The sequence below is a fragment of the Nyctibius grandis genome, chromosome Z, assembly GCF_013368605.1.
Source record: "Nyctibius grandis isolate bNycGra1 chromosome Z, bNycGra1.pri, whole genome shotgun sequence".
Taxonomy (NCBI): domain Eukaryota; kingdom Metazoa; phylum Chordata; class Aves; order Nyctibiiformes; family Nyctibiidae; genus Nyctibius; species Nyctibius grandis.
The window spans coordinates 33364807-33390215 of record NC_090695.1 but is presented as its reverse complement, the minus strand read 5'-3'; the positions used below and the strand labels follow the sequence as shown (position 1 = coordinate 33390215).

Below are 25409 nucleotides of genomic sequence, written 5' to 3'. Positions count from 1 at the left end.
AAAAAGACCTAGAGACTTCTATACATCATTTAATAACACTTTAAAAATATTTTCAGGTTAAATACACGAAAAGAAAAAAGCTCTCAAAAACTTTTCTGAATATTCCGAACACACAAAACCTCCACCACTTTATTCCTCCTGAATCTAGAAAAAGGAAAAGTTTTTCATTAGCTTGTACAATGTTCTACCTTTCAACAGTCAGCTTATAGCTCAGTGTTTGATCTTTAAGGAGCTTAAATCGAATCATATCCTTCCAAATCTGATTCAGTCTTTGGTGAATGTGGAATGTGATCGGTGAAGAAGGAATCAATTAACTTCTTTAACAAAGTAATGATAATAAAGGTTAATATTGTATTTGATATGATAGCAATAACATTGGTCATTGTATCTCAAGAATTTGTTTGAAAAGAGGAAAACGCAGCCCATATGGCATCTTTTAGAGGAGGTATAAACCCAACAATAGTCAAATATTTAAAATAGCTGCTAGGAAACAATCAAGTTCAAATGGAAAAATGTCAATACTTGTCTACTCAAATCAGGGGGCAACTTCATCAGATCACCTGGGTCTTGTTAATTGTTTTGATGATGTGATCCTACCCTGACTCGAGAGGATAGAAGAGTTGTGATAATGAAGGTTCCCGATTCAATCCTTGAATTGATAACCTAGACTAGTATGTCTGTTTTAAAAGCTGCTTTTGTCTCCCACCCATACTTTTGCATGAGCATTCTGTGGACTTTCTCCTATTAGGATGAAGAAAATCAATCTCCATCTTGATCAGATCAGAATATTTTCTGTGGGACATTACTAAAGTCAGTTGTCACAGCTGTGCTCCTAAAGTAAGCTTAATAGGGAAGAGGAGAATTAAACTTTGTGAGATAAAAGACATTTGCAGTCCATAAGTAACAGTCCAAAGACCCTCCTCTACAGCTGATGAATATTACTGGAGGACATTTTTCCCTGCACATAGCCCTAAAACATTCATATATATCTATAACAATACACTGAAGGTTGAGATTTATTTTTCTGTATATTAAAAAATAAGGCCAAAAACTTGGAAAGATATTGAAGAAAAATCAATTTATGGTGTACAGTATTAAGTGGGAATATTGTCTGCAAGTGGTTCACTCTTGAAGTTTACTCTTATTCACCACTAAGCGATCTGAATAAGCATAAATTTTTCCCTTATAGTTGCACTGTTTTACAAACCTGAGGTTTACATTCATAAACTGGCATCATTTAAGGTAAATTGTTAGACATATGGAGTAGTCTCTTCCTTTTCTGAATCATTCCATTCTTCTGGAGCTTGTTAAATAATTTTCAAATCTACTCTATCAATAACATTCTTCTACCCAAAACGCCTCATTGTTTATTCAAATTCTTGTCAAATACCATTGACGGTATAATTGACATAAACAATACAGTGCTAAAGTGGTTAAGTGTGGCTCTTGCAACAGGTTTTGTAAGCTAGCACATACCTCTAATCCTGTTTTTGCTGTATGGCTCTGTAACACAGCGACAGAACGAAATACACATGAATTATATAAATTATTTTACATAATGGTAAAAGAATAGTATAAATATATAGAACCTGACTGGCATTATTCTTCCTGGGATGCTATCAGTTTAAAGACAGTTTAAATGTTAGCTCAAAACTAGTATTTGTAACAATTAGTTTAGCTGAATATATTTTTTATCCTTTGAAGTAATTCATGACTTCTGTACCATACGACATCAAAATCCTCTAGGAAGACATATTCAAATCAATCAACAGCAGTCTTGAAGGAAGACTGGGTAAGAATCCATTCTGTCACGCTGCTGTGGCTTTCTGTATCACAGGGTTCTCGTGAACCCCACTATGCTGTTGTCATGCAACTTGGCAAGAAGGAATGGCAAAAGGCAGAGGTAAGCAGCAGCCTGGCTTCAGCCCCGCAACATGCCTGGTGATACAGATCCTTCCTGTATTGTTCTATCCCTGACACACAGGGGCCATGGGACAATATTGTAATCCTCCTCCTGGCAGACTGAAAGCAGATAATCTAGCCCTTAGGTTTCAAGATCAAAGAGAAACAGATACCGAAAAGACAAACTAGAGCTAAATCAGACTCTGTAATTGCAATAAAACTGGCCTTCATATCCTGCATATGTACATATTTTTCTACTACCACTCATCTTGTCTTTATTTGTAAATTTATACATATTGTTAAAATCAAACTGTGAAACAGAAACTGTCCGTTTTCTGTCATCCCCTGCATTACTTAAATCCATAAGAATGGCTCAGACCTTCGTATTAGTCTATCTAACCACAGTTTGCATGGAGCAAGCCATAATATTGACTCATTTGGGCTTTTATCCTAGAAATTCTGTGGTTTCTGAAAAATAACTTAAAATTAATGCATAGTCTCCAAAAACGAATAACAGATACCTCCATCCTTTTATTTTGGAGGAAATGAAATTAATTTCACAGCAAATTCAATTCATAGCACATTCATTTCAATTTATAGCAAACAAGCATTCTGGTATGAATCACAAAATTAACAGTTACTTCTCACAACACAGACAAAACACACTAACTACAGCTGATTTTCATTTGTAAGACTTCGAGTGGATTTCTACTCCCCAGATTCACTAAGTGAAACAGTAGGAAAAATCCAAGCCTGATTATTGTGCTTTTGCACAGAATGGTCTTCTCGCTGAGTCTAGTTGAACTGCAGCAATCATTTCTAATTTTCCCCCTCAAATTAGGACCTGAGTTAAATTACTATCCTACTTCATTGCTGTGAGGGTACCTACCATGAGATAGTGCTTTCTGTACTGACAGGAACCAGCTGAAGATGGTTTGAAAGGGAAGGAGTGCAGAATTAAGCACGGGGTGACCATGCTGTCAGGAGGGATTAGCTCTTGCTGTACAGATTGAGGACAGGAAAAGGCTCCCATGGCAGAGCAGGAAAGGTACCTATGAACAGTCCTGAGGATGGAGCTGCAATGTCTCCAAGGCCATTCTGCAAAGGCACTTAATACAAGTCCTCTACCTGCGTTACTTCAGCTAACATCACCTTTCAGTGTGAGTGCTAGTGACTAAGCTTCCACAGTCATGCTTACCAGTGATTATTTCATAAGGAGTACAACTAATGTGATCACAACTAACACCTCTGATTTAGAAAAGCTTGTCATACCAACAAATAACATATTGCAGCTGCAAAAAGTGAATGTATCTACCAATACCATTAAAGCTGAAATGGAGAAACAAATTGTGGAAACTCTCTGAAAATAACCTCTGATCTCAACAGACTGTTAAACTGTGTTTTTCCCTTGGGAGCTGAGAGTATATGGTAGTTAACACAAATTTTTAGAAACACAGAATTACGTTTCACACATTTCAAGACAATTTGCATGAATTGGAGAGTGGTAGCTAATTTGCCACAGTCAGAATTTTATCTAAGCAGGAACAGCAATTTACACAGTGCATTAACATTTTGAAAGAGCAGGCCTGATTCCCAGGAGTGCAATTCTGGTTTTGAATTGGTATAAATTCAGCGAAATCATCAGATTAACAGATTAGTTACTGTAATTCAACAAATTTAGCATCGGATCACAGAATGCATACTATAAAAATACTTTGAATTTATGTATAATATGTTGTCCTTAAAATGTTACTGAATCTTCTCTTACAAAGTGAATATGTGCCTTCACCAAAGGGAAACTGGAAGACAAATTGGATCATGCATTCCTAAATACATCTAAAAAATTCTTACTTTCCATTCAGCTTAGAAAATTACTATTTCAAACACTACATTGCCTTTCAGCAAAATATTAATAATACAAATGCATGTGTAATGCTAATTGACAGGTGCAGAATTGCCCAGAAGGCCACAATTCAAACCCACATTGAAGGATGTGGATTAGGATGTCCAGGGTGGTTCTGGGCATCACAATAAGGTGCAGTACAGAGGACACTGAGGAAGCCTTAATTGGGGGTACAATATACTCTTAAGGGACAAAACTCAGTGTCACCAGTAGGAAGGTGAAGTTGGCAAGGACACAAGGATGTCTGATTCGCTATGCCTGACTGAAGTACAAGGCTCCTTTAGTGCAGCAGAAAACCCTTGCTTATGCTCACATTAAAGTTAGATGAGACTCTGAATCCTACAGTACTACCTTGTATCCTGCCCACCTTGGTGAAGGCCTGAAGGCCTAACGGTTTAAAGTTCCCAGCAAATCAACTGCAGTCAGACAAGTACAAAGAGCAGCTCATGTTCTGCTCCTGCCTGTGCCTCAGGTTGTAACACACAGGAAGGAAAATGCTCCTTCTTCCCGCTTCCACCCCAAACACACATGGCAAGTCCAGAAATAATCCACTTCTGAAATACACAACAAACAGGGTAAATTATCAGATCTGAAAATCCTACAATTCCTGGGCTACCTCTGAAAAAAGGAGGGAGGGGAAATAATGCTCGTCCCCAACTGCCAGCAGTCCCACCTCATCTCAATGGTTCCGGTGCAATTCCGGTGATTTCGCTGTGCTCCACATGCTCATCACGGCTGTACTCGTTGTGGTCCCAGACATGGATGCACACTCACTTTTGCAAACACAAGAAGTGTTGTAATAGATTTCTGTCTCTCACCTGCTTCACTGCAAAGTCAGCCATCTTATTGTAAACTGCAAAGTAATGGAGCTGTGGGGGCATTACCTTCAACTCATCTAAAATCATTATTGATAAGGATCCATAAAGCATTCCATTATGAGGTGGAAAGGTCATTATACACAGGAAGCTATGTAAAGATAACACTCCTATTTGAAGCTTTAATTTGCCTTTAATCTGTCCTATATTAATTTTTATGCTTATCTATTAAGTTGCCTGTCTTTTTCATGTAACAGGAAACAAAGAAAAAGCAAGAGCCACAGAAAAATCACTTCTGTTCTCCACAATGGAGTAAAGTGAAAGTAACTCACTTAAATCAATATGGTTATAGTACTGTACAACAAGTTTCAGATTAGAATCAGACTATTGCACCTTTTGACATTTTGCAGCTTCAAGAGTTAAACAATGGAATAAAAGTCTCCAGTATGAAGCCTTAGTCTTTGCTTTTTTAAAAAGTTTCATTTTAGCTTAATAAGATCACAGTTTAAAAAACATGAATTCATTTGTGTTAGCATTCAGAAGATGCAAACAATGACTTGCATGTGCAAAGCATACCATTCCGTGTATCAGTGCTTGCAAATCCAGTGCAAAAGTTCAGGGTTACAAAAACGTGTTAAAATAAATTTCTCAGCTCATGCGAACTTGAAATAAATTCTTCAAAACATATATACATATTTAACTCCTTGGAGTATTTCAAAGAAGAACAATGCAAAATCCTACACAATTTTTACAAATCTAACCAGGAAAAGAAACCCCTGCGAGACATGTCATGCAGCTCTCAAACTTGCTTTCCAGAATTTTTCAGAATTCTCTGTCAATGGTCACACCATAAAAATTGCTGAGTCATAAGTTCAAGTACACAGCAGGTAATTTTATAATGCTGTAAAAAACATTGTGCCAGCCAAACACGAGTAGTGCCTTATTCGTCTCAGAAACTCAATGTTGTCTCAGTTAGGAAATAAAAAAAAAAGGTTGCTAAACCTATTATAATTCATTAGGTCTCTTTTCCCACATCACACAACTAGTTCTGAGGACTTTTTGACTAAGTTTATACCAAATATGATCTATCCTCGTTACCTTCAGAAATGCATTCCTTGCTTTTCTATTTCACATTCTCAGAAATGGCTGGTGACGGTGATATCGGAGTGCATCCAAAGGATCTATAGATTGCCCAGAAAGAGTGCGAATTCAATAGTTCTAATTTCCTTAGCCATTCTTTACAGATTACATGCCAGTATAATAAAACAGAACAATAAGATATTATTGTCTGTCAGAAGTCTAATGGATCTTTCACGGATACAAGGAGGCATGTAAGCACTACTATTTAAAGCTTTTATTTGAAAAGGTAGACAAGCAGAAAACAGTTGTCAGAAGAGGTAAAGAGAGAAAGGCATACAGAAGAGAAACCATTGGAAAAAATGCTGGAAAGTAGTCAGGAGTTTAGTCATTTATAATGCCAGACAAGGCTGATGGAGGAAAAGTTACATACATCTGTTTTGTAGGATAGATATAAAAAAATCCCACAGCACCCTTCGGAAATTACTAGGGCTAGAATCAAATCTTCTGGTTTTCATATCCAGATGGACATTAATGGACTGTCAAGACTTATGTGCTAGCCTAGTATTTCCAAGTGCCCACTGTTCAAGCAGTATGGTTTTTCAAAACCAGTAGCAAAAGTATTAACATATACAGAAATTGAGAAGCTGATTGAGTGTTCATATTGACATATGCAGACACACATTTATTGCACCAGTGAAAGTCAGTAGTCTGGACAAAGTCATTAGGGAGAAGTTCTTGTGAAGAAGTAAGACTTTGTCCTTGAAGCTACAAGCCAAGCATTGACACTCACAGCCCCCAAAAGTGCTACCTTTTGTAACCTGCACGTGTAAAAAGTACCACCTACATAATGGCACATTACGGTTTAAAACTAATGTTCCCTTTGGCTAGCCTGTGGAGGAAATAATTTTTGAAGAACCGTCCAGCTAAATCCCATTTGTTCTACATCTCAAAGGCAGATGAAGTAAATCCGTTCTGTCTCTCATTAGTCAAATAATACTATCCTTGGGACAATCCGTACTCAGCCTGACTCCTTTGTCTGTACTTTACCCAAATTAGTTCACCTCATCTTGAGCAACTTCTAGGATTATAAATGCCTATGCAGCTTCAAACCTCTGCCAGATTATCTAGGCCAGGAAGGATCATTCAGAATCAAAGTAAGTCCACAATCATCAAGGAAGACAGGATAATTGGCAAGCCTATGCACACAGTATGTGTACACATTAGAGTGTGGGTCATGAGACATCGAAGATTTCACTTCATAATTTTGAGGGGGTGTAAAGTAAGCATTTGTGGGCCAGGACAGAGGAAGAGGATTGCAAAGAAGGTCCCTGGCTGAGAAAAGTCTGTATTTTTAATAATAGCTTCTCAAATTACATTGCTATCATATTGGCAGGGTTTTCTTCAAATACTGGCAACTAAAATGTGCTCCATTTTATTACAAAGAAAGCAGATGATAATAATTTTGGGCTTTGTGAAATTTAGGTGCACACTGTAAGAAGATGTAGCCTTCATGATTTCAGTGAAGTACTTTGGCTGTCAGAGTTCTCAATAGCCCTGTTCCTCTGACGCTGCCAGTGGTGAATTTAAAGTACTGATAGACACAGAAAGACAGAGCTTAATCTCCACCGTTCTCTTCACACTGAAGGCTCTCTTGGGTCCACTGTTGAAAGAAGGTACTTGCGTAAGTATCAACATAACTCTGTTAAGGATTCCAGGTATCACTGCTGGTATGTTAAAAAATCCACTGCTTGATGGCTTTTTTTTAATGCTTGAATTTTTTTCAGGTAAGTTGGCATCCACTTCAAAAAATGTGGTAGACAAAAAAAATATCAAGCAAGATGTTGGATGGACCAGCTTGACACAAGCAAAAATAATTTCCTGTTTCTGCTTTTGTCAGCTGCAGTCAGAATGTCTTAACCTGCACTAATATACACCCTTTCAAGAGCATGCTTTTTGGATTTTATCGAGATCTCAGAAAACTACCAAATGTGGTTTTGCAAAACCAACTCATGAACTTCTGAATACAGCATCCAAGTGTCCTTCCAAACATATCTCACTTCCTCAGCTCTTAAGACGCTCTTGCTTGTAAGTAACATTTACAACAGCATTCCATAAGCTACAATACCACTTAGGATGATATTCAATTTATAGATTTTGATAAATAAAGTCCATTTTAGGTTGTGGGCATGACAACCCACAGATCAGCATTACCTTCTCAACGGAGAACCCCTACATTTATACACCTAACAGTAAACTAAAACACAGTATGGGTATGTCATGGCAGCAAGAGAAGTACACTCATTTTTGTTCATGTAGTTTGCTTGATAACCACAAGGTGAAACCATGACAGCAGAGAATGCTGTGTAAACTTGTCACTGCAGGACCAGAGTATTTACTGGGACGAATGGCCTGGAAGGATGTCTACCATTTCAGGAGATATGTGCTCAGCTATCCTGTAATCAGACCTCCCCGCAGACTCAAAGCATGCTTGACTCTGCAATTGTTTTTTCTTTCTCTCTTTCTTGCAATCAATATAATTTGGTGGGATCTTTTCACCCCACAACCAAGTATACTGCAAGGTCTCCCTGTTTAGCTGGGATTTTAATTAGGTAATGTGGGAACAACTTCATCCTTAGCTCTAATTCCAGGGTACATATATATGTATATATATTTTAATTATATTTGCTGTTAAGACATTATTGACATCCACAATATATAAACAAAACTCCTAGCTAAATATCCAGAATATTCATTTATAGCAAACTGCCAAGATATGCCAGGGGAGATATGTCCATGAGGTACTAACAAAAAAGAAAAAAAAAAAGGAACTGTGGGACACTCTCCCTAACCGAGCAGGCCAAACAACTGAGACATTATTTCCTGATACATAATCTGTAAACTGACATCTAGCCTATTGGGCAGGACAGTACTCCTGGTGCTGAGCTAGGGGCTGTGTGACAAGTTACAGAGCATTAATACTTCAAGAAGTGGCAAGCGGCACACATACATGCTGTCTGTTGGTAGCAGTTACTCAGGACTGCAGCAGACGCACTCCCTACTTGTGTGCATGCATCACTAAACTAACTGCTAAAGCTGTCACCTCACCTCCTTTAACATATTATGTACTATCCCCCTCACTGCAGTCTTTCCATGATTTGGAAAGGAAGATGTTCTGCTGTTTTTTCCAGAAAAAAAATTGTACCCATATACTTCTTTGTACCCTCTTATACCTGCTGGATTGAGGGAAAGCCGACTGGTTAGCACAGCAACAAGCTATCTAATGGGTTTAAACATTGTAACTGAGGAGTGATTATTCTAAGAAATTCTGACAAGATAGAAATCAGGAATAGTACCCAAGCAATAGCTTGAAATAAAAAAAAAAAATCTATATAGCTATGCCTACATTTAACACCTACACTTAAAAAAACCCCTGATATATTTAGCAAATGCTAACACAAACCAAGAAAAATACATGTGAGAAGAGAACAATGTATGCCCTGTGTGAAACAGAGTTTCATGAAGCTTTGAGACTGAAATGTCTCTGCTCCCTATTTTCCTCCTTAAAAATAAATCACTGTGGCTGAACACTGGAACTGTGGTCTATTGTGAGCTGAGCTGAAATTATGTAGTGGATTCAGGACATACTGGAAAAGCAGAAAGCTCCCGCTATCTTTGTGAGCTAGTTGAAAAGTGAAAAGAGATTAGAAAAATAAGTTCTTCCATAGGCAGCAACATTGCTTTCACACCAGATTTGATGAATAAGTCTTCCCAGCGGCACTAACACCTGATACGTGCATTGCATGGATTAGCAAGTTTTAGTCCAGGCAGAAGAAAAACCACTTTTTTTTTCCCCCTTCCAGTAACTGCTGCAGGTATATTATCTAATGAAAACACAACAAGATTTCTCTAAGGAATGTGAAATTCATTTGGTGTTTCCATCAAACAATTATACGTTGTTCATTCACTATCTGAGAAGCACTGAGGCATATCCAGACCTGATTACATTTATTCCTAGCTCCAGATCAGACTGCTCCACTAGGGTGGCAAGCAGTTTCTCATCTCTGCCTTACCAGATCCTTCATGCAGGCATACACAAAAGAGGGGTTTCTAATAACAGTACAGACACATTTCCTTAATATCTTGATCATCCTAAATCGTAATGTCTTTGATCATCAATGGAGCCTTTTGGAGTGTTTCGAATTAAAGGATAAATTTTCAAAGACGTGTAACAGGGATTTGCTGACTGTCTTTTATTAAGGCCAGTAGGAGGTAAACAGCTCAATCCCCGTACACTGCTCTGAAATGTACCCTTTCAAATACTGTATTTTCAAAAGGCATCAGACTTTTCAATAACTAAGAAGCTTCTAAGAAAAACAGTAACATTTCCACTGATTTGTCTGTCAGCTAATGCTAGTTCCAGGAATACATTAGGCCTGCAGAAAACAGAACAGTTCAAAGACTTTCACAGGAGAAGAATATGGAGTACTCCTAGGGGTTGTGTCCCTTGAGCTGCAAAGCGTGTATTCTTATGCACTGCTGCATATGTCAGACTCTCCCCCTCTACATACAGAACAGGACACAGGGCTCAGTGAAAAGTGGTCTTGCAACAAACAGCACTTTTGCACACCAGTGTTCACTGAAGACTAACTTTTAGAGATTATTAGCAGGAAGTATATCAAAAATATCAGTTCAGCACAAAAAAGACTCAGAGGAGCAGGAAGGTAAACAAGGATTAGAGTCATATCGTGAGAAAGACATCAAGCGGCACCTGATGAACACAATGGAAGTTGACATCCAATGTTCATTGCAAACGTGGAGGGAAACATAATCTTTCCCCAATTATCCGCAAATTTTGTTCATATGTGCTAACTACACAATGTGGTCCTTAACAGTTCTGAAAAACATGGTATTTTATGTAAGTGCATAAGGGAAATCAAAATCTCAATTGCTTTTTGGGAATGCAATAAACTACACACTCTTCTCCCTGATGATTTTTATCATTAATAAAGTAATCTCACAAACTAAATATCAGAAGGTGTAAACAAGTTGTTAGAACAGATTCTTGAGAGCTATTCTTCCCATTACATCAGGATTTTTCTATTCAGCAAGGAGTTTTTACAAGTTATCTCTGAGAGACAGATAAGAATATATGGAATTCCCTCTCTCATATCCTTTATTAAATATATATTTCTTATTTAATTAAAAGACTTGGTAAGATTAATTTTGATTCATTTGGTCAAATGGCAAGGACTAATTAGAACAACCAAGCTTTGGAAGCCCATTAGAAAATAATCATTCTTAGCAGCAAAAGTAACAAATGTGAACTGATTATTAAGACGTTATCTCCTCAAGGCCAAAATAAGTAGTTCAAAAGGTGCCAACTCTCTAATTTAAAAACAAAACAAAACCAACCAAACAAAAAAACAAAACCAAAAAAAAATTAACCAGAAAGAACAAGTATCTGAGAAAGTACTTACTACAATGTCTTCAGGAAAAGTATCCAGACTGAAAGAACCATCATCAAACATTACTTCATAGAAAAGTTGAGATGTCACTCCTATGACTCTGCAACTATAGTATCGTGTATTCCTATGTTTCGTGATGACTGTCTGACCAACTGTAATGGCCTTCTCACACACTTTAGCTCTCTTGAAAAAAAGGAAGAATTTAAAAGAAAAAGTTATTTTAAAATACTAGCTTACTCATCAGAAATTTATCAGTGTCAAAACAGAACTGATAACAGTCCACCACTCAATATAAAAACTTCAAATGCAAAATCATTCCTTCCAATCATGATCACACAAATTTGTTTTATAGGCAAGGTTTCTGCATTTTATGAGAAAACAAATGGCACCTGAAGAATAACAAATCACAGCACTCGAAAATCTTTTTGCAACTGATGCCTTTTAACTATTCTGCATTAAATCAATAACACACAATTAGCAACATTTGTAAATTTTATTTCTAGAATAATTTGTAGAGTTTGCTTGAAGAGGTAAAATGTGATGAACCCAAATTATGGTCTTGCATTGTTTTAAATGATGGGATTTTTAAGTACTAGATTTCAGTATGATTCTACATAATTGCTCAATATGTTGCTGAACGGGATGCAATAACTAAATGCATATCCAGTTCTTGTCAGAGCTGTCTACAGCAGTGTATCCGAGTAACTTCTTAACCCATACTGTGCAGAACTTTCGCTTTAAAACTTGAGCCAACATTGATGCCTCTTCATCAGTTATTTATGCAGTAAATCAGTAACAATAATTTTTTTTCATTTCTCACTTTTAATTCTCCAAAGCTAGTTACATCAATCAGAGGAGTACTAGGGTTGTTAAACTATGCAAACATTCTACATCAATAACTGCTCGATGGATTCTATAAATAAAAGAAAGGACAGAACCTTGTGAGTGAGTAAATGCTCAGAAGCTCACATCATGCAGACAGCTGTTACATATCAGCCCCCAACTAATGTATCCCCATGAACCTTCCACGTAAAAAGCAACCTTCTTCACCACGAAAAATAAAATCAAGAGCTATTCATCCTAATAATACAAGGAAGGCACTTCTTTCCTATGTCTTCTTTCCTGACTGTCTATTCATTACCTTACAAAGGTCCACTTGTTTATGCAAAAGTGAGTTATTGTGACTTTGGCTATATCTGAACAGTTGAACTTTTCTTATAATGGAAGATGCTACTACAAGGGGCAACTACACTGGTATATACTAAGCATGAAATATTTTTTATCAGAAAAGTTTATATAAACAACATGAAAATATGTTATTACATATGCTAAAGCAATTACTCGATTTCCTAGCATTGCTTTTCAAACATTCAAAGGCACTGAATTCTTCAATCAATATATTAATCTTGAAAAGTGTCTGTGAAAATCTGGAAAATGCTACAGCTGCAGAATTTTTAGCACTAATATCAAAGGGAGAACCAAGGACAGCATTAGTTCTTTTTGTTAGACTCCAAGCATTAATAGCAATGTCAATGCTTTTGGGGAAGAGGAAGAACCCACTCTAAACTTGAACACATCTGGTTTTGCAGAGACTGTAGTCACTAATGTGTCTCTTTCTTGGACCAGTTTCTGGGATTTAGAATTTTTAAACCTCTCTGCTCCTGCAAACTAAGGGCAAACCAAGTACAAATATTCTGTACCATTTCTGGAGACAGTGCGCTAAATCTCCGTGTGTCGGAGCTCTGTCTGACACATGCATTTGGAGGATTTAGTTGAGGTCACCTCAGATAGTAAAACCCAATGATATTTCTAAAGAATTTTCAAGTTTACCTAGAAATAATGTTCTGAGCATATTCAGAAATTATTTAACCATTTACATGTATAACAAAATTGTTTCTTCCTCATTTCACCTGTCTATAGTTAGACTAAGTAGCAGAATTAACTGCATAAATAACAATTTACTGATATTATCACAGGAGTGATAATATGTCAATTAGCACTTTTTATCCAGTCTTGAAACATACGTAAACATAAATGTTAATTTATCTTTCAATTCTTGATTTTAGCCTATTCAGTTATTGTGGGGGGAGAAGGATCAGAAGTAAACTAGAGTGTATTAATTGATTTACTTATATCAGATAATAGAAGAAGTTTGATATTATAGTACAGAAGCCCAAGGAGAAATAGCTCTATTAAACGGTTTAAATGTGTTTAAACCCTGAAGATGGAACTATTCAGAGAAGATGGAAGGCAAAATATAGTATTTTAAGAGACAATACAGGCTCATTTAAAGATAAAATTTTCAGAGAAGAAATGCCGTTGCTCATTAGAACAAATAATAAAAAAGAGAAATGCATCCTAGCTCAAGGAGAAGATTATTTTTTCGTATGTTAACTTGGTAGGATTCTTGATTTACTTCTCAGAAAAAATATTGACAAGCACACTCTGTAATTGATTGCATGTCTCAGAAAACATTTCCTGTCAGAAAATGTTAAGAATTTATTGATCTTAAGAATGTCATTTTTGATCAGAAAGGACAGTTGTTATGTAAGGGAGTCTATCAGATTAAAGAAACAGCTGTGGTAGTTAACAGATTATCGAGAAAGCTGTGATTTAAAAAGCATGATTTTCTTTAACAGTACCTAAGCCAAGGATGAAGTAAGATAGTGGCAGAAATACAGAAAACAACCAGATACAATGGAAAAAAATTTAAACTCCCCTTCTGTGTGTAACTACCAAAAGATAAGAGGGAAAATTACTGTATCCTTCATTTTCTGTATGGCAGGACACAAAAATCTTGTTAAGTATAAAATATATGAACTATATGTACATGAAATCATAATAAATATGATGAAATGGACATCTGATTTATATATAAATATCTAGAAACTTTCTCTGACTACAATTTTTAATGGGGGATCTTCAAAATTCTGAGAGCTATTTGATACAGGAACATAACTCTCACTTCATCATTTTAAGCTTACTCCTCTGAACTGCAATTTAGGCATAGAAATGATGAATGACATTTCAAAAATATGCTGGCTCATGATTTTTGAATATGCCCTTCCTAAGGCATGCTTTAGTCTCTCTGAAATCTTAAGGGGCTGGCAGTAGTTAGCAGACAGTGGCAAGCAATGACATTGCATTACTGAGGTATTCAACACAAAAAGGATCTACAGCTTCCATTTGAGAGCATCCCTTTCTTCCCTGTGTGCTACAGAGGTAAGAACTGGCTGATAATAGCAGAAGATAATTTGAAATAGCTCAAAAAGCAGCAACAGTAGGTTTTTGCAACTCCTATCCAGGGGGTTTTTGCAACTCCTATCTTTGCCCCTTCTAAAGACAGTTTCTCTTTCAAAATGCACGCAACTGGGGCTGCCTAAATGGCCTCTTCTGATCACACCTTCCAAATGAACCATCACCTGTGTGCACATGTTTGCCTCCAGCTGGCTTTCTCTGACCCTCAGTGCTGTCTTTGCTAATCTTGTATGGATCCCTTGGGGGTTTTTTTCCTGTTAGTATAGTTGCATACAACTTCTTTTTCTCATTTCCTTGTGTATAAAGAGTCCTTTTAATCAAAACAAATCCATCTGCAGCACCTACTCTCAGCCATGCTTCCAAGTGTTCTTGCAGTTTGATGACAAAAAGGTGTGAGGGATATGTTTCGTGTCCAGAGACGAGCACAGTCGAAGAGGAAAACATGAAAAGAACACGACGTACTGTCTGTAAGTAGTAAATCACAGAAACTTCCTTGCACATTTGACACTCCAATATACATAACAAAATAATATAGGCGTGACAGGAATAATCAAAAACATTCTGTATAAACCAGCTTTCCTGCTAGCAATTTTTTTTGTTATTTCTAAAGCTGTACCTTCAGTAAATACAAGAGGCATGCTTAGTTTTGAGTCCATGGACCTCCACAGAACATATTTTTGAAAGTCATATCAACATTTAAAAATTCCAGTTCTTAGTACTTGTATATTTACTTAATTTGGCTGCACTATAAGGATGCAAGGATTATGCGTTCCCTTTTGATGGTCTTTATGATGATTTTTCACCAGAAGAACCACCAGTGTTTTCCATGGTTGACATTAAAATAATACTCTAGGAAAAAATCCTGAAGACAATACAGAATCTGATCCCCAGTGAAAAAGATTTGTGAAAGTATATTGATGAATAATTTGGACACAATTTGCTTGAGATCACAGCCATAAATAATTTGGATGCACACTGCACCTCACCATTGTAATAAGAACTTGCCTAAGGTGAAGGGATACACTAATACCAGTAATAATACATATTTACCTGTACGTAGCTAGGGTTTTTGTTGAGCACCCTCATTAATTTACGTATTACAATACCACTACAGATACATATCACAATTTTTCCTAGTGCCCAGAAGCTATCCTTTGGTTGTTGAATTTTGTGTTGTTTAGGTTTTTTTTTAAACTTGGAGAAAGTATCAATCACAGGTATTCACTGAGCATTTAGGCAGAATATCTAGAAGCTATATTAGTGAAAAATCATACAATGTTTGGTTTGTTTCCTTGAAATGAGGAGAAATAATAGCGTACTTGCTTTATGTACAATGTTTTCAACTGCTAAATACCAGAAGAGACTTTTTTCTTGCTGACAAGACAATCTATTTGATTCCTGTAAAAATTTGCAAAGTGAGTATAATATTTCATTCTGCATGATTCCCCTGTTCTGCTTTCAAGCAAGGAATTTAAAACAACAGACAAACAAAAAAAGTTCATTAGAAGTAAGATACATTGCGATGCCTAATGGTGAAGAGCAATGTAATTTCTGCATGAAGGAATAGCTAATAGCTAAGAAAAGCATAACAGGAACACCAATGGTGGAAAAAAAACTTCCAAAGGCTTAAAGATGTGATTAGATTAATTATCCCAAAGACAAGAGTATAAAACCAAGCATATACAAACATATGGCAACCCCCTTTGTTCCAGGAGTAAGTTAAGAATTTCACAGAAAAAGATTCTTTAACAAAATATCTGATCTTTCCACGGTTTGGCCCAAAGAAAAACACAAAAGCATAATTTTTCTTTCTCTTCTGCAAATCTGATTTTGAGTTGAGCCACACAAAATAAGTTAATAATGCAGAGTTTTTTAAAAAAGGTTGGTGCCAAGTTTCAGGAAAGGACGTGATAGCCACATTCCAAGCTATTTTGAGCGTCTTTCACACAACTTCTTAAATAGTAGCCACACAAAATTGTTTTTCCATAGTTGGTGTTTTTTTTTTCTTTGACACTACCTAATACAGGTCAAGAAAATCCCTAAGAAAAAATTGATTTTATGGGATTGCGTGTTACTCTCTTACTATTGTGTTTTTTTTCAGATGAGCATGTGTTTTGTTTCTTAGCATTCAAAATAATAGCTATTTAATAACTTTTTTTCTGTTCCAGAGAAAGTGTGCACTAAGAAAATTAAATGCTAAAGTTTGCACTGTTTTATATTAGATTGAAAGTATAAATTATCTTTTAACAACCTACCTAGTTTTCATTAATATTTTGTAAGTATTTCTATTAATAACTGACATGAACACAGAAATACCAGAAAAAAAGTCTGTTTAGGACAGATATACCACTATATGATGTGCTGTATAAACACAGAAGAAATAATCTGAAACTTCAGCACATTTACCATTTAGTATCATAAAAGAGAATAAGGTGAAGAAAATGACATGCATTGTTTAACAGCGTAAGAAGACTCCAGCATCAGAGACAGATATATTAGAGGAAGTTGGAAAAATTAAAGGGCTGAGGAAATGGCTGCAATATACATATGAAGTGGGAATAGGAGAAAGTATTATGCAGAAAGTGCTATTTGATCAGGGAAAGATTTCCCAGCTACTGATGCAAATCCCACTACCTAGAGTATAAATACTTGTCCCAAACAAACACTAGAAAATATTTGGGAAGAACAGCCCTATTTTTACCAGCCATTATTTTAACCCAATAATTTTCAACTAATGATAATGTCTTCCAAGAAAACCAAGAAAAGTATCTAAGTTGCCTGTACAGATAGAGGTTTAAGTTTGTTTGTTTTTCAAACCAAACTCATTTTCTTGAAAAATGTTTGAAGAAACTAAAACCACATGAGGCGTACTGGTTTCACATGTTAATTCATTTTGGAAAACAAAAATTTTTAAAAGGCTTAACAGTTCTGTGGAATTTTTAAACTGGGACAGATAATTTGTTTTCCTTTTGAAGAACCACCAGCAGATTGAACACTCAGGACTGACTGATTAGTTGGGAAGCATTACATTTTACTACACTGGAAAGAAAATCTTCCTCTTCAGTATTCTTGTCATTAAGACCAAAGACACACTGACTCTTGAAAGACAGACATATATTATACAGACATTACCTGGGTTTATTTCTTTCACTGTTATTGTACAAAGGAGAGAAAAAGTTTGCAACTTGCAAATTCTCAACTTGACTAACTTACCAAGCTATTTCCTTAATAAGACCTTCTAGTTTGCTAGGAAACAAAATACAGTCTTAAAAGTCCAAAATAAATGGCAAGAGTTCTCTCCTAACTGAAATAGTAACAATTCACTTGAATAAAAGACATTAAAACCTACAAGACAATAATAACTAATTCTTCATGTGTCTCATCTAAAATTAAAGGTTCCTCCTCAGCACAGACTAGAAATAAAAAGGCACAGTAATAACATGAATTTTCATGACATACCAGTGTTACTTTGCCAGATGACAGAATAATTATAATTGGATATTCGCAAGACACTGGCTACAGAACAAAGAACTCACATACACAACATACCCTTTATCTTGCAGTATCTGTGAGTATTTGCAAGATACTGTGATCTGGGTATTTGTAATACACTCCAGATTAACAAAACAGAGAACTCAAAGACTTGTTCTGGCTGTCAATACATTCAACAATGACTCTAATGCAAAAATGTGTTAGGCATATCAAGTATAATTTCTCCCAGGTAACGGCATAAGAAAAAACCTTCAAGATGTAATAGTTTGCTATGTATGGAAATATGATAGATGGAGCTATTATAATACATGGTGTGGATCCTTTCTTCCATTTTCTCTGGAAACTTTAATTCTGCCATTCCATTTTTTAACAAATAAGGAAACAAATTCCTTACCACATACTGGTTGATCTTGTGCCTGAAACACGTGATGTAGACAACATATGGCCAGTCATTGGGTTCCATCAATACTCCTGCAGCATGGGCACACGTAACATGGAAGGAAGCTGGGCAGCGTCCATATGAACACTGAATGCAGGCACCAGAGATTTTCTTAATTCTCTGTCTGCAGAAGATACATTTCTGTAGAAGTAAAATAAACAGAATATTTACCATACTAACCCAACTCCATTGACTCCATTGGTGATGGAACAGATCATCCTGAGTGCCATTACACGGCACATGCAGGACAATCAGGGCATCAGGGCCAGCCAACATGGATTCATGAAAGGCAGGTCCTGCTTGACCAACCTGATCTCCTTCTATGACCAAGTGACCCGCTCTGTAGATGAGGGCAGGGCTGTGGATGTAGTCTATCTAGACTTCAGTAAGACATTCGACACCATCTCCCACAGCATCCTCCTAGACAAACTAGCTGCCCAGGGCTTGGATGGGTGGACTCTTCAATGGGTTAAAAACTGGCTGGATGGCCGAGCCCAGAGAGTGGTGGTGAATGGGGCAAAGTCCAACTGGCGGCCGGTCACTAGCGGTGCTCCCCAGGGCTCATTTCTGGGGCCAGTGCTGTTTAATACCTTTATAGATGATCTAGATGTAGGGATTGAGTGCACCCTCAGCAAATTTGCAGATGACACCAAGCTGGGTGGGAGTGTCGATCTGCTGGAGGGTAGGAAGGCCCTACAGAGGGATCTGGACAGGTTAGATAGATGGGTCGAGACCAACAGCATGAGATTCAACAAGAACAAGTGCCGGCCACCTCATAAAACCTGTTATAGTGCATAAATCTCACAGTTATAAATGTTTTCTTTATCTCAAGCCTTAGCATAATTCCACACGTGAAGGCAGTTCCTAAGCCCCTTTTCATTTTTTCTAGTCTGGTTTTCATTTCCTTTTGCCAAAATTGTGACTATTTTGTAAGTGACATAAGTAAGTGGCCCATATGAAACAAATTAAGGGACATGAGCCAGGTTAACTAAGTCTGGAGAATAAGCTCCACCATACTAAAAAAGAGAAAGTACAAGATGATCGGTATCTTGCCACCAAAAGACATTAACAAAGACACTAGGTAGAATAATTACTTCAGTAACTTCTATGGACAACTGTGTTATACTACATATGGGAACTATCCTCTGAGAACTCTCATCACAGCTAACAAAACTGCAAATGTTATTGATGATCATAAAATTACCTCAGCTATTCTAAAAATACAGACATTTTATTTAATGACACAAAACAGTGAACTCAATAATTTGAAAACATACTGCTGTAATAGTGATTCCTTCAATTTGTTCTACATTTGCTAGTCACTGATTTTGTTAAACACCCTCCTATCTGCCTATGCTGGGAACATGAGTAAGAATAATTTTGATTTTTTTTTTTTACCGTATGATTAACAATTCAAAGTATTTAAAACTAACTTATATCAAATTCTTCTTCCCAGGTTACCAGAGGATTTTGTTCTATTATTTATTGATTTCCATACTCTGAAGAAAATCTGCAGAAATTTTACAGTATAATTCAGCACATATAGTTTAAATGGCTTCTGGCACTCCATTTGTGACTGAAATAATGTTTTTTTGCAAGCGCTAGCCCTGTCAAGCTCATCAATCATGCAGGGTTCTAGCTCACTCATCATTCTGAAGGTGAAGAACTTTTCAAGTTCTGCCTTCATACCCACCCTCTGAAAGCCAACAGCCTGCACAGCTTTGCACAAGCAGAAGTAAGAATAGCATCTGGCATCTGAAACTTAGTTAAGAATTTTATCTATCATTCACTAAAAGGACCAGAACTCAGCTCAGTCTGCTGTAGCAGTATTAGGCTTGAAAGACTAGTAAGAGGTAAAGATGATTTCGCCATCAAAAGAAATGATCCAGAGACTTCACTGATATGCTGACATCTCATTGTGCATTTGTATTCATGTGCATGAAGCCATTTTCAGATAAGTCAAGTAACTGTTTCTCGAGGGAGCTTAAGGATTTTTTTATATATACATATTCAGAACCCAGTAAAATGGGAATTCCAGAATGAAAATACAATGTAAATTTATTACATGTAATGTCTAGACACTGAGTTCATGCAAATACACAGCTCCTTTTGAATGCTTTTTCACACAGATATACACATAAATTCACCAGTCAGCTTAACAAAAGAAGATGACTGAAGTACGAAACACGTATGAGTATTAAAAAAAAACAAAGCACAAACCAAAATAACCTGGCTGCATGTTCTGACTGAAGCACTCCAAAAATGCAGTTCAAACAAAATGTAGAGAATGGGGAAAAGGGACAGAAATGGTGAAGTGCAGCTAAACTAGCTGCAACTTGAGGAAGTATGTTACAGCAGGAAATGCTGATCCCCTTAAATTATTGGCTGCACTTGTGCAAGGCAGCAAATACGTAAATATTACAATGTGGCTGTACGTTTCTTCAGCATCTTACTAAGGTGTCCTGAAAACCTGGTAGATGTAGAAAGCTAAAACATTACATTACATGACTAATGGTTCAGAAAAAGATGCACTTAGAACTATATATATATGTACAATTGTTCTATTTTCATATTTTAAGGCTTATCACCTTTCAGAAGTGGAAAAGCTGAGGAATATAAAAGCAATATAAGGACAGTGAGAGAAGGTGGAAGGGAAGCTGGAAGTGAGGTCAGGAAAACTGAAAATGTAACACATTAAATGGGTTGGCCAAATCCACAGAAATTAGAGCAAAACTTCAGCCCTCCCTGTAAAAGAGATCAACTTCTCTATTCTCTTCCAGCACAGGTTAACTTAATAAGAACATATTAAACGAACTGGCATATTGTAAGAAAAGTTATTTCTCACAGTACTTTTCACAGTCTCAACTTGAAAGTACTGAAAAATTAATTTTAAAAAAAGCTGTCAAATTACTATTGACTATATTCTGATTTCCATCATACTGGTATAAAATTACAGTAATACTGATGAAAAGTGAAATTACTTCAGATTTACTCTCACATAAAGGGAATACTGCTTGGCCGTATGTAATTATGTGAACACAGACTTAGTTGCGTGATGAAAGTGAAAATACTTCCTGCGTTTTAACCATGAGATGAATCCATCTCACTGCATATACAAGGAAGGTAGTTGTCACATCCGTTAACTCCAAACACATATTAATCTTTTGTGCTACACTCTTACTCTCTTCAGGTATCAAAAAGATAAGGATCATGGATGTGAACAGGGAAAAAAAAGTCACTGAACACGCAGGGGAAAAAAAAAAACTATTTCTCCCTATGAATACCAGAAAAACTCTGAAAAGCAGTCTTCTTTCAGAAAGCACTGAAAGAATTCAGGTTGACAAAAAATGAAATATGTTTCCTATTATTTGTAAGATGCTGTATCTTTTGTACAACACTGAAAGGGATGATGCAGATGGACCTCAGCTTTACAATGAGTCTCAAACTTAGGCGCAAATTTTGAAAAGTACACATATGCACAAGTAAAAGTCCAGTGCACAAGCAAATTTACATTGTGTAACTGTATCAGGCAGCATGGTCCATTTCAGAGATATGAGAAAAAGCTGCTTCATCTTTGAAAAATAAGTCAAACAGTTGATAATAAAATCAGAACACACAGAATAAAAGCAGAATAAACTACAAAAATCTGCTTTGCATAGACTTTTGGAACCTTAGCTGAGCTACATACCAAGCTGTATATTAGCTATAAATAGTAAATTGAACTGTGCCATGTCTGACCCACACTGGCAATTCTTTCCCTCCATAGCTTCTAACTAATAATGTATTTCTCATACTCTCACTTGGGGCCTTACAGCATATGAATTTAAATGAATTTTTTCACCTTTTTTTCCCCATGTTAATATTATTTTTTATAGCATGGTGATACATGAAAAAAAAAAAAAGGATTATATAAATGTTTTGTTCTACTTTGTTTAAAAAAAAGAAAAAAATAATCACTGAAAGTGACAAAAGGAAAAGGTATCAAAATTATGAGAGAAGAGAGGGAATCACCAGTTGTGAAGACTGAGGTTTTACTCTCTCTCCCACCCTTGCCTGAAGTCTAATTTTCCTAAGTTTGTAAAATGAGGGAATTGTATAGAGTGGAACCAATTTTGAACCACTCTTGCAGAGGATAGAATCTAAACACTTCTTCATCTGGGTGAACCTCCTGTTTAAGTATGTAAGCTTGCTACTTGTGAAATTAACAAGCTTGACATACCATGAACACATTTACTGAAATACAGCCATGCTAATTCAACGCCCAGCTGACAGCTTTTCAGTAGCCTGAAACTACAGCTGTTCCTACCAGTTAAAGCAAATTCAACATCCTAGATAGCTAGGAAGAATGTAATTTTGACCTAATGTGTGCTAGATATTAGTGCAAAGCAGAGACAATGGGGGAAGTAGCTGAGGATAAATCTTAATCAGAGATTCAGATGCAAAATGAATTGGAGAATAAATAAAATTGTTTATATAACTGGAGATTAAGAATATAGGACAGAACAATGTACTGCAATTTTCCAGATGGTGAAATGACCTCTTTTTGCCCCCAAAATGAAAAACATTCTGCTGCAAATGGCTTTCATAATCATGGAATAGCTCTTTAATATTAATAGACTGCAAATATATAAACAGAACGGATTTTAAAGAACGAGTCTGAGGAAACTGGATGTCAGTATTTTGCAGAAGGAAGCTGACTGATAGCTTTCATAATAATTTTTATGCATCCTTATATAAAGAATTTGATATTGCTTCCCTCAAAAAGAGTAATATTTACAAACCAAAATTTCAGTCCCTAACAGGATTGTGACTTAAACACAGTAGCACTGCTTTCTGATGCAAGGATTTACGAAAATAAGCAGAAGCTGAGGCCACAGCAGAAAGTCAGGGCTGGATTTTAGGAAACAATCTGGAGTATTGATTTCTCCCAAAAGTATTTCTGTCCCTTGGCAAGAAGAATGACTTATGTGAAGAAGCTCACTATAGGAAGGTATTAAGCTCTACAAAAAAAGAGGTAGTTCAAGAGAGCCTCTAAAAATTGTTAAATTTCCAAATATTACTTAAAATCAACCCATAAGAGCTTTTCTGCTGCTGCTATAGATGGTTATTAACTACTAGTCAGTCACTAAATCTATATTCTCATCCTCTTTTCTATATTTGGTATTTTGGGCCTCTTAGGTATCATCATAAACAAACACTAAGACAGAGACACCATTGTAACATTTAGGAAATTAATGAAAAATCATGGGTAATTTTTTTTCCTATAAGATCTGCTTTAGCACCCCTGCATTTCATAATGAATCTGCTTTTCTTCAGAATTTATATTTCCAGACTAGCAATATTGTTGTTTTGTATGATCACACTCTAGCTATGAAATATTGGTCCTACTTTAACCAATAATAAAATACTCATAGTTTTTAACAGAGCAAAGATTTCACAGAGAATATTGACAGAAGGAGCTTCACCAGCTTATCAGCTGTTATAACTTGAGACATACAGGATAAAATGCACAGTGAAACTAATCTTTTCTTTCTCCAGTCCAAAGCCATAAAATGGATTAGGAGTGAGAAAAGATTACAGTCTAGTCACACTGCAAGAGTTGGTAGCAAGGTACTGGCACAAAGATTTGTTAACAATTCAGAATGCCATCAGAAGATACATACTATGAAGGCATTTGACACATTATCTGCAGATCAGTGAGCGCATGTTGTCTGCACAACCATCTTTCAGAATACAAAGTCAGCACTTAATTTTGGCAAAAAGCATAGTGTGTTTCTATGGAAAGAAGCTCATTTTTTTTTTCATTTTATGTTTCCTTTTATTCCTGATTAACCTGAACCAAGCTGAATGTTTCAGCTATGAAACTGACAGAGCTTAGAATCAGAACATATGAAAGAAAAGAGTTTCTTACATCATCTATTCCACTTTTTTGTTCAGCATGTTTAGACTATTATACAAAATTAATCAAGAATGTTGTTAGATAAAGTATCAAGAGACTACCTCACATCCCACTGGTACTTCACACAGAACAGCCAATACCTCAGGGGGGAAAAAAACCCCAATGTTTGTAGAAATTTGTAATTTCCTACTACTCAGTAAGTATGCCTATAGCATGGGGCTATGGCAAATTAAAGATGGCAGATATTATCTAGGTGTAGGTGAAATTCTCTTAAGTTATATATTCCAGCAGAGAAGTAAACATAAAATTCATGCAACAGTAGCAATTAGAAACAGTAATCTTATTTTCTAATAACTCTGAAATAAGGTAGTTTTCAGTCTACTCTCAATGAGTGAACTTGCAAGTCATGTTGTTTAATTCTGAGTTAAACATGAAAAGATCTTGAAATGGCACCAAATATACCTATGGGTTTAATATACAATTTTAAGAGCTGATAGATAAAATATTATCAGGACTTACCAAAATTATGTATAAATACAGTACAAATCTACTATTTCAGTGAAACTGCTAATGTACCAATAGCTTTTTACATCATGGGAAAGACAAACATACAGTGTAGAGTTAAAAAAAAACTTAACTCTTTTGAAGAACAGATTGTGTGATTGTAATGAAAGAGTCCTTATACCATAGGTTAAAAGAGAAAGAAAAACAATCAAAGAAAACAGAACACTTGGTGAAGAAGTTCTTATTTTAGAAAGTGCCTGAAAAGGTTTATGTTCCTGTAATACACTATGTAATCTCCTTAACTGGTAAAAGGTGAGTGCTGTGAGGCAAAAAGGAAGAAATAGAAGACCTTGTTAAGAGCTCGAACTGTTGCCTGCACAGTCGTACTCACCACCACAATACCTAAGACTATGCCATATCTAGGGAAGTAAACAGCTGTGCATTTATTTTCAGTATTCTTGAAGTCCTCAATATTTGTAATTAGATTTCAACACTAAGCACTGCAGTTAAGTCCCTACTCTTTTTTCAGGCTACAGCAGTACCATTAATGTTCTATGCTGTCGGAGATACCCAGAAAGCACTTGCAAGGTCTGTAATCCTACCCTAGATATCTACTGACAAAAATACCATATACACATATCTCTAATATGTC

The 25409-nt window shown here is 36.2% G+C and overlaps 1 protein-coding gene across 1 annotated transcript in view; it reads right to left on the bottom strand.

Moving 5' to 3' along the window:
• LOC137676957 (lysine-specific demethylase 4C-like) overlaps positions 1-25409 on the bottom strand; it is a 231841-nt gene that overhangs the window by 13687 nt on the left and 192745 nt on the right. The window contains exons 13-14 of the mRNA XM_068424161.1: positions 18310-18495; positions 11178-11348 (exon numbers count right to left, since the gene is read on the bottom strand). Coding sequence (XP_068280262.1) covers positions 11178-11348; positions 18310-18495 — 357 coding nt within the window. The remainder of the gene's footprint in view (positions 1-11177; positions 11349-18309; positions 18496-25409) is intronic.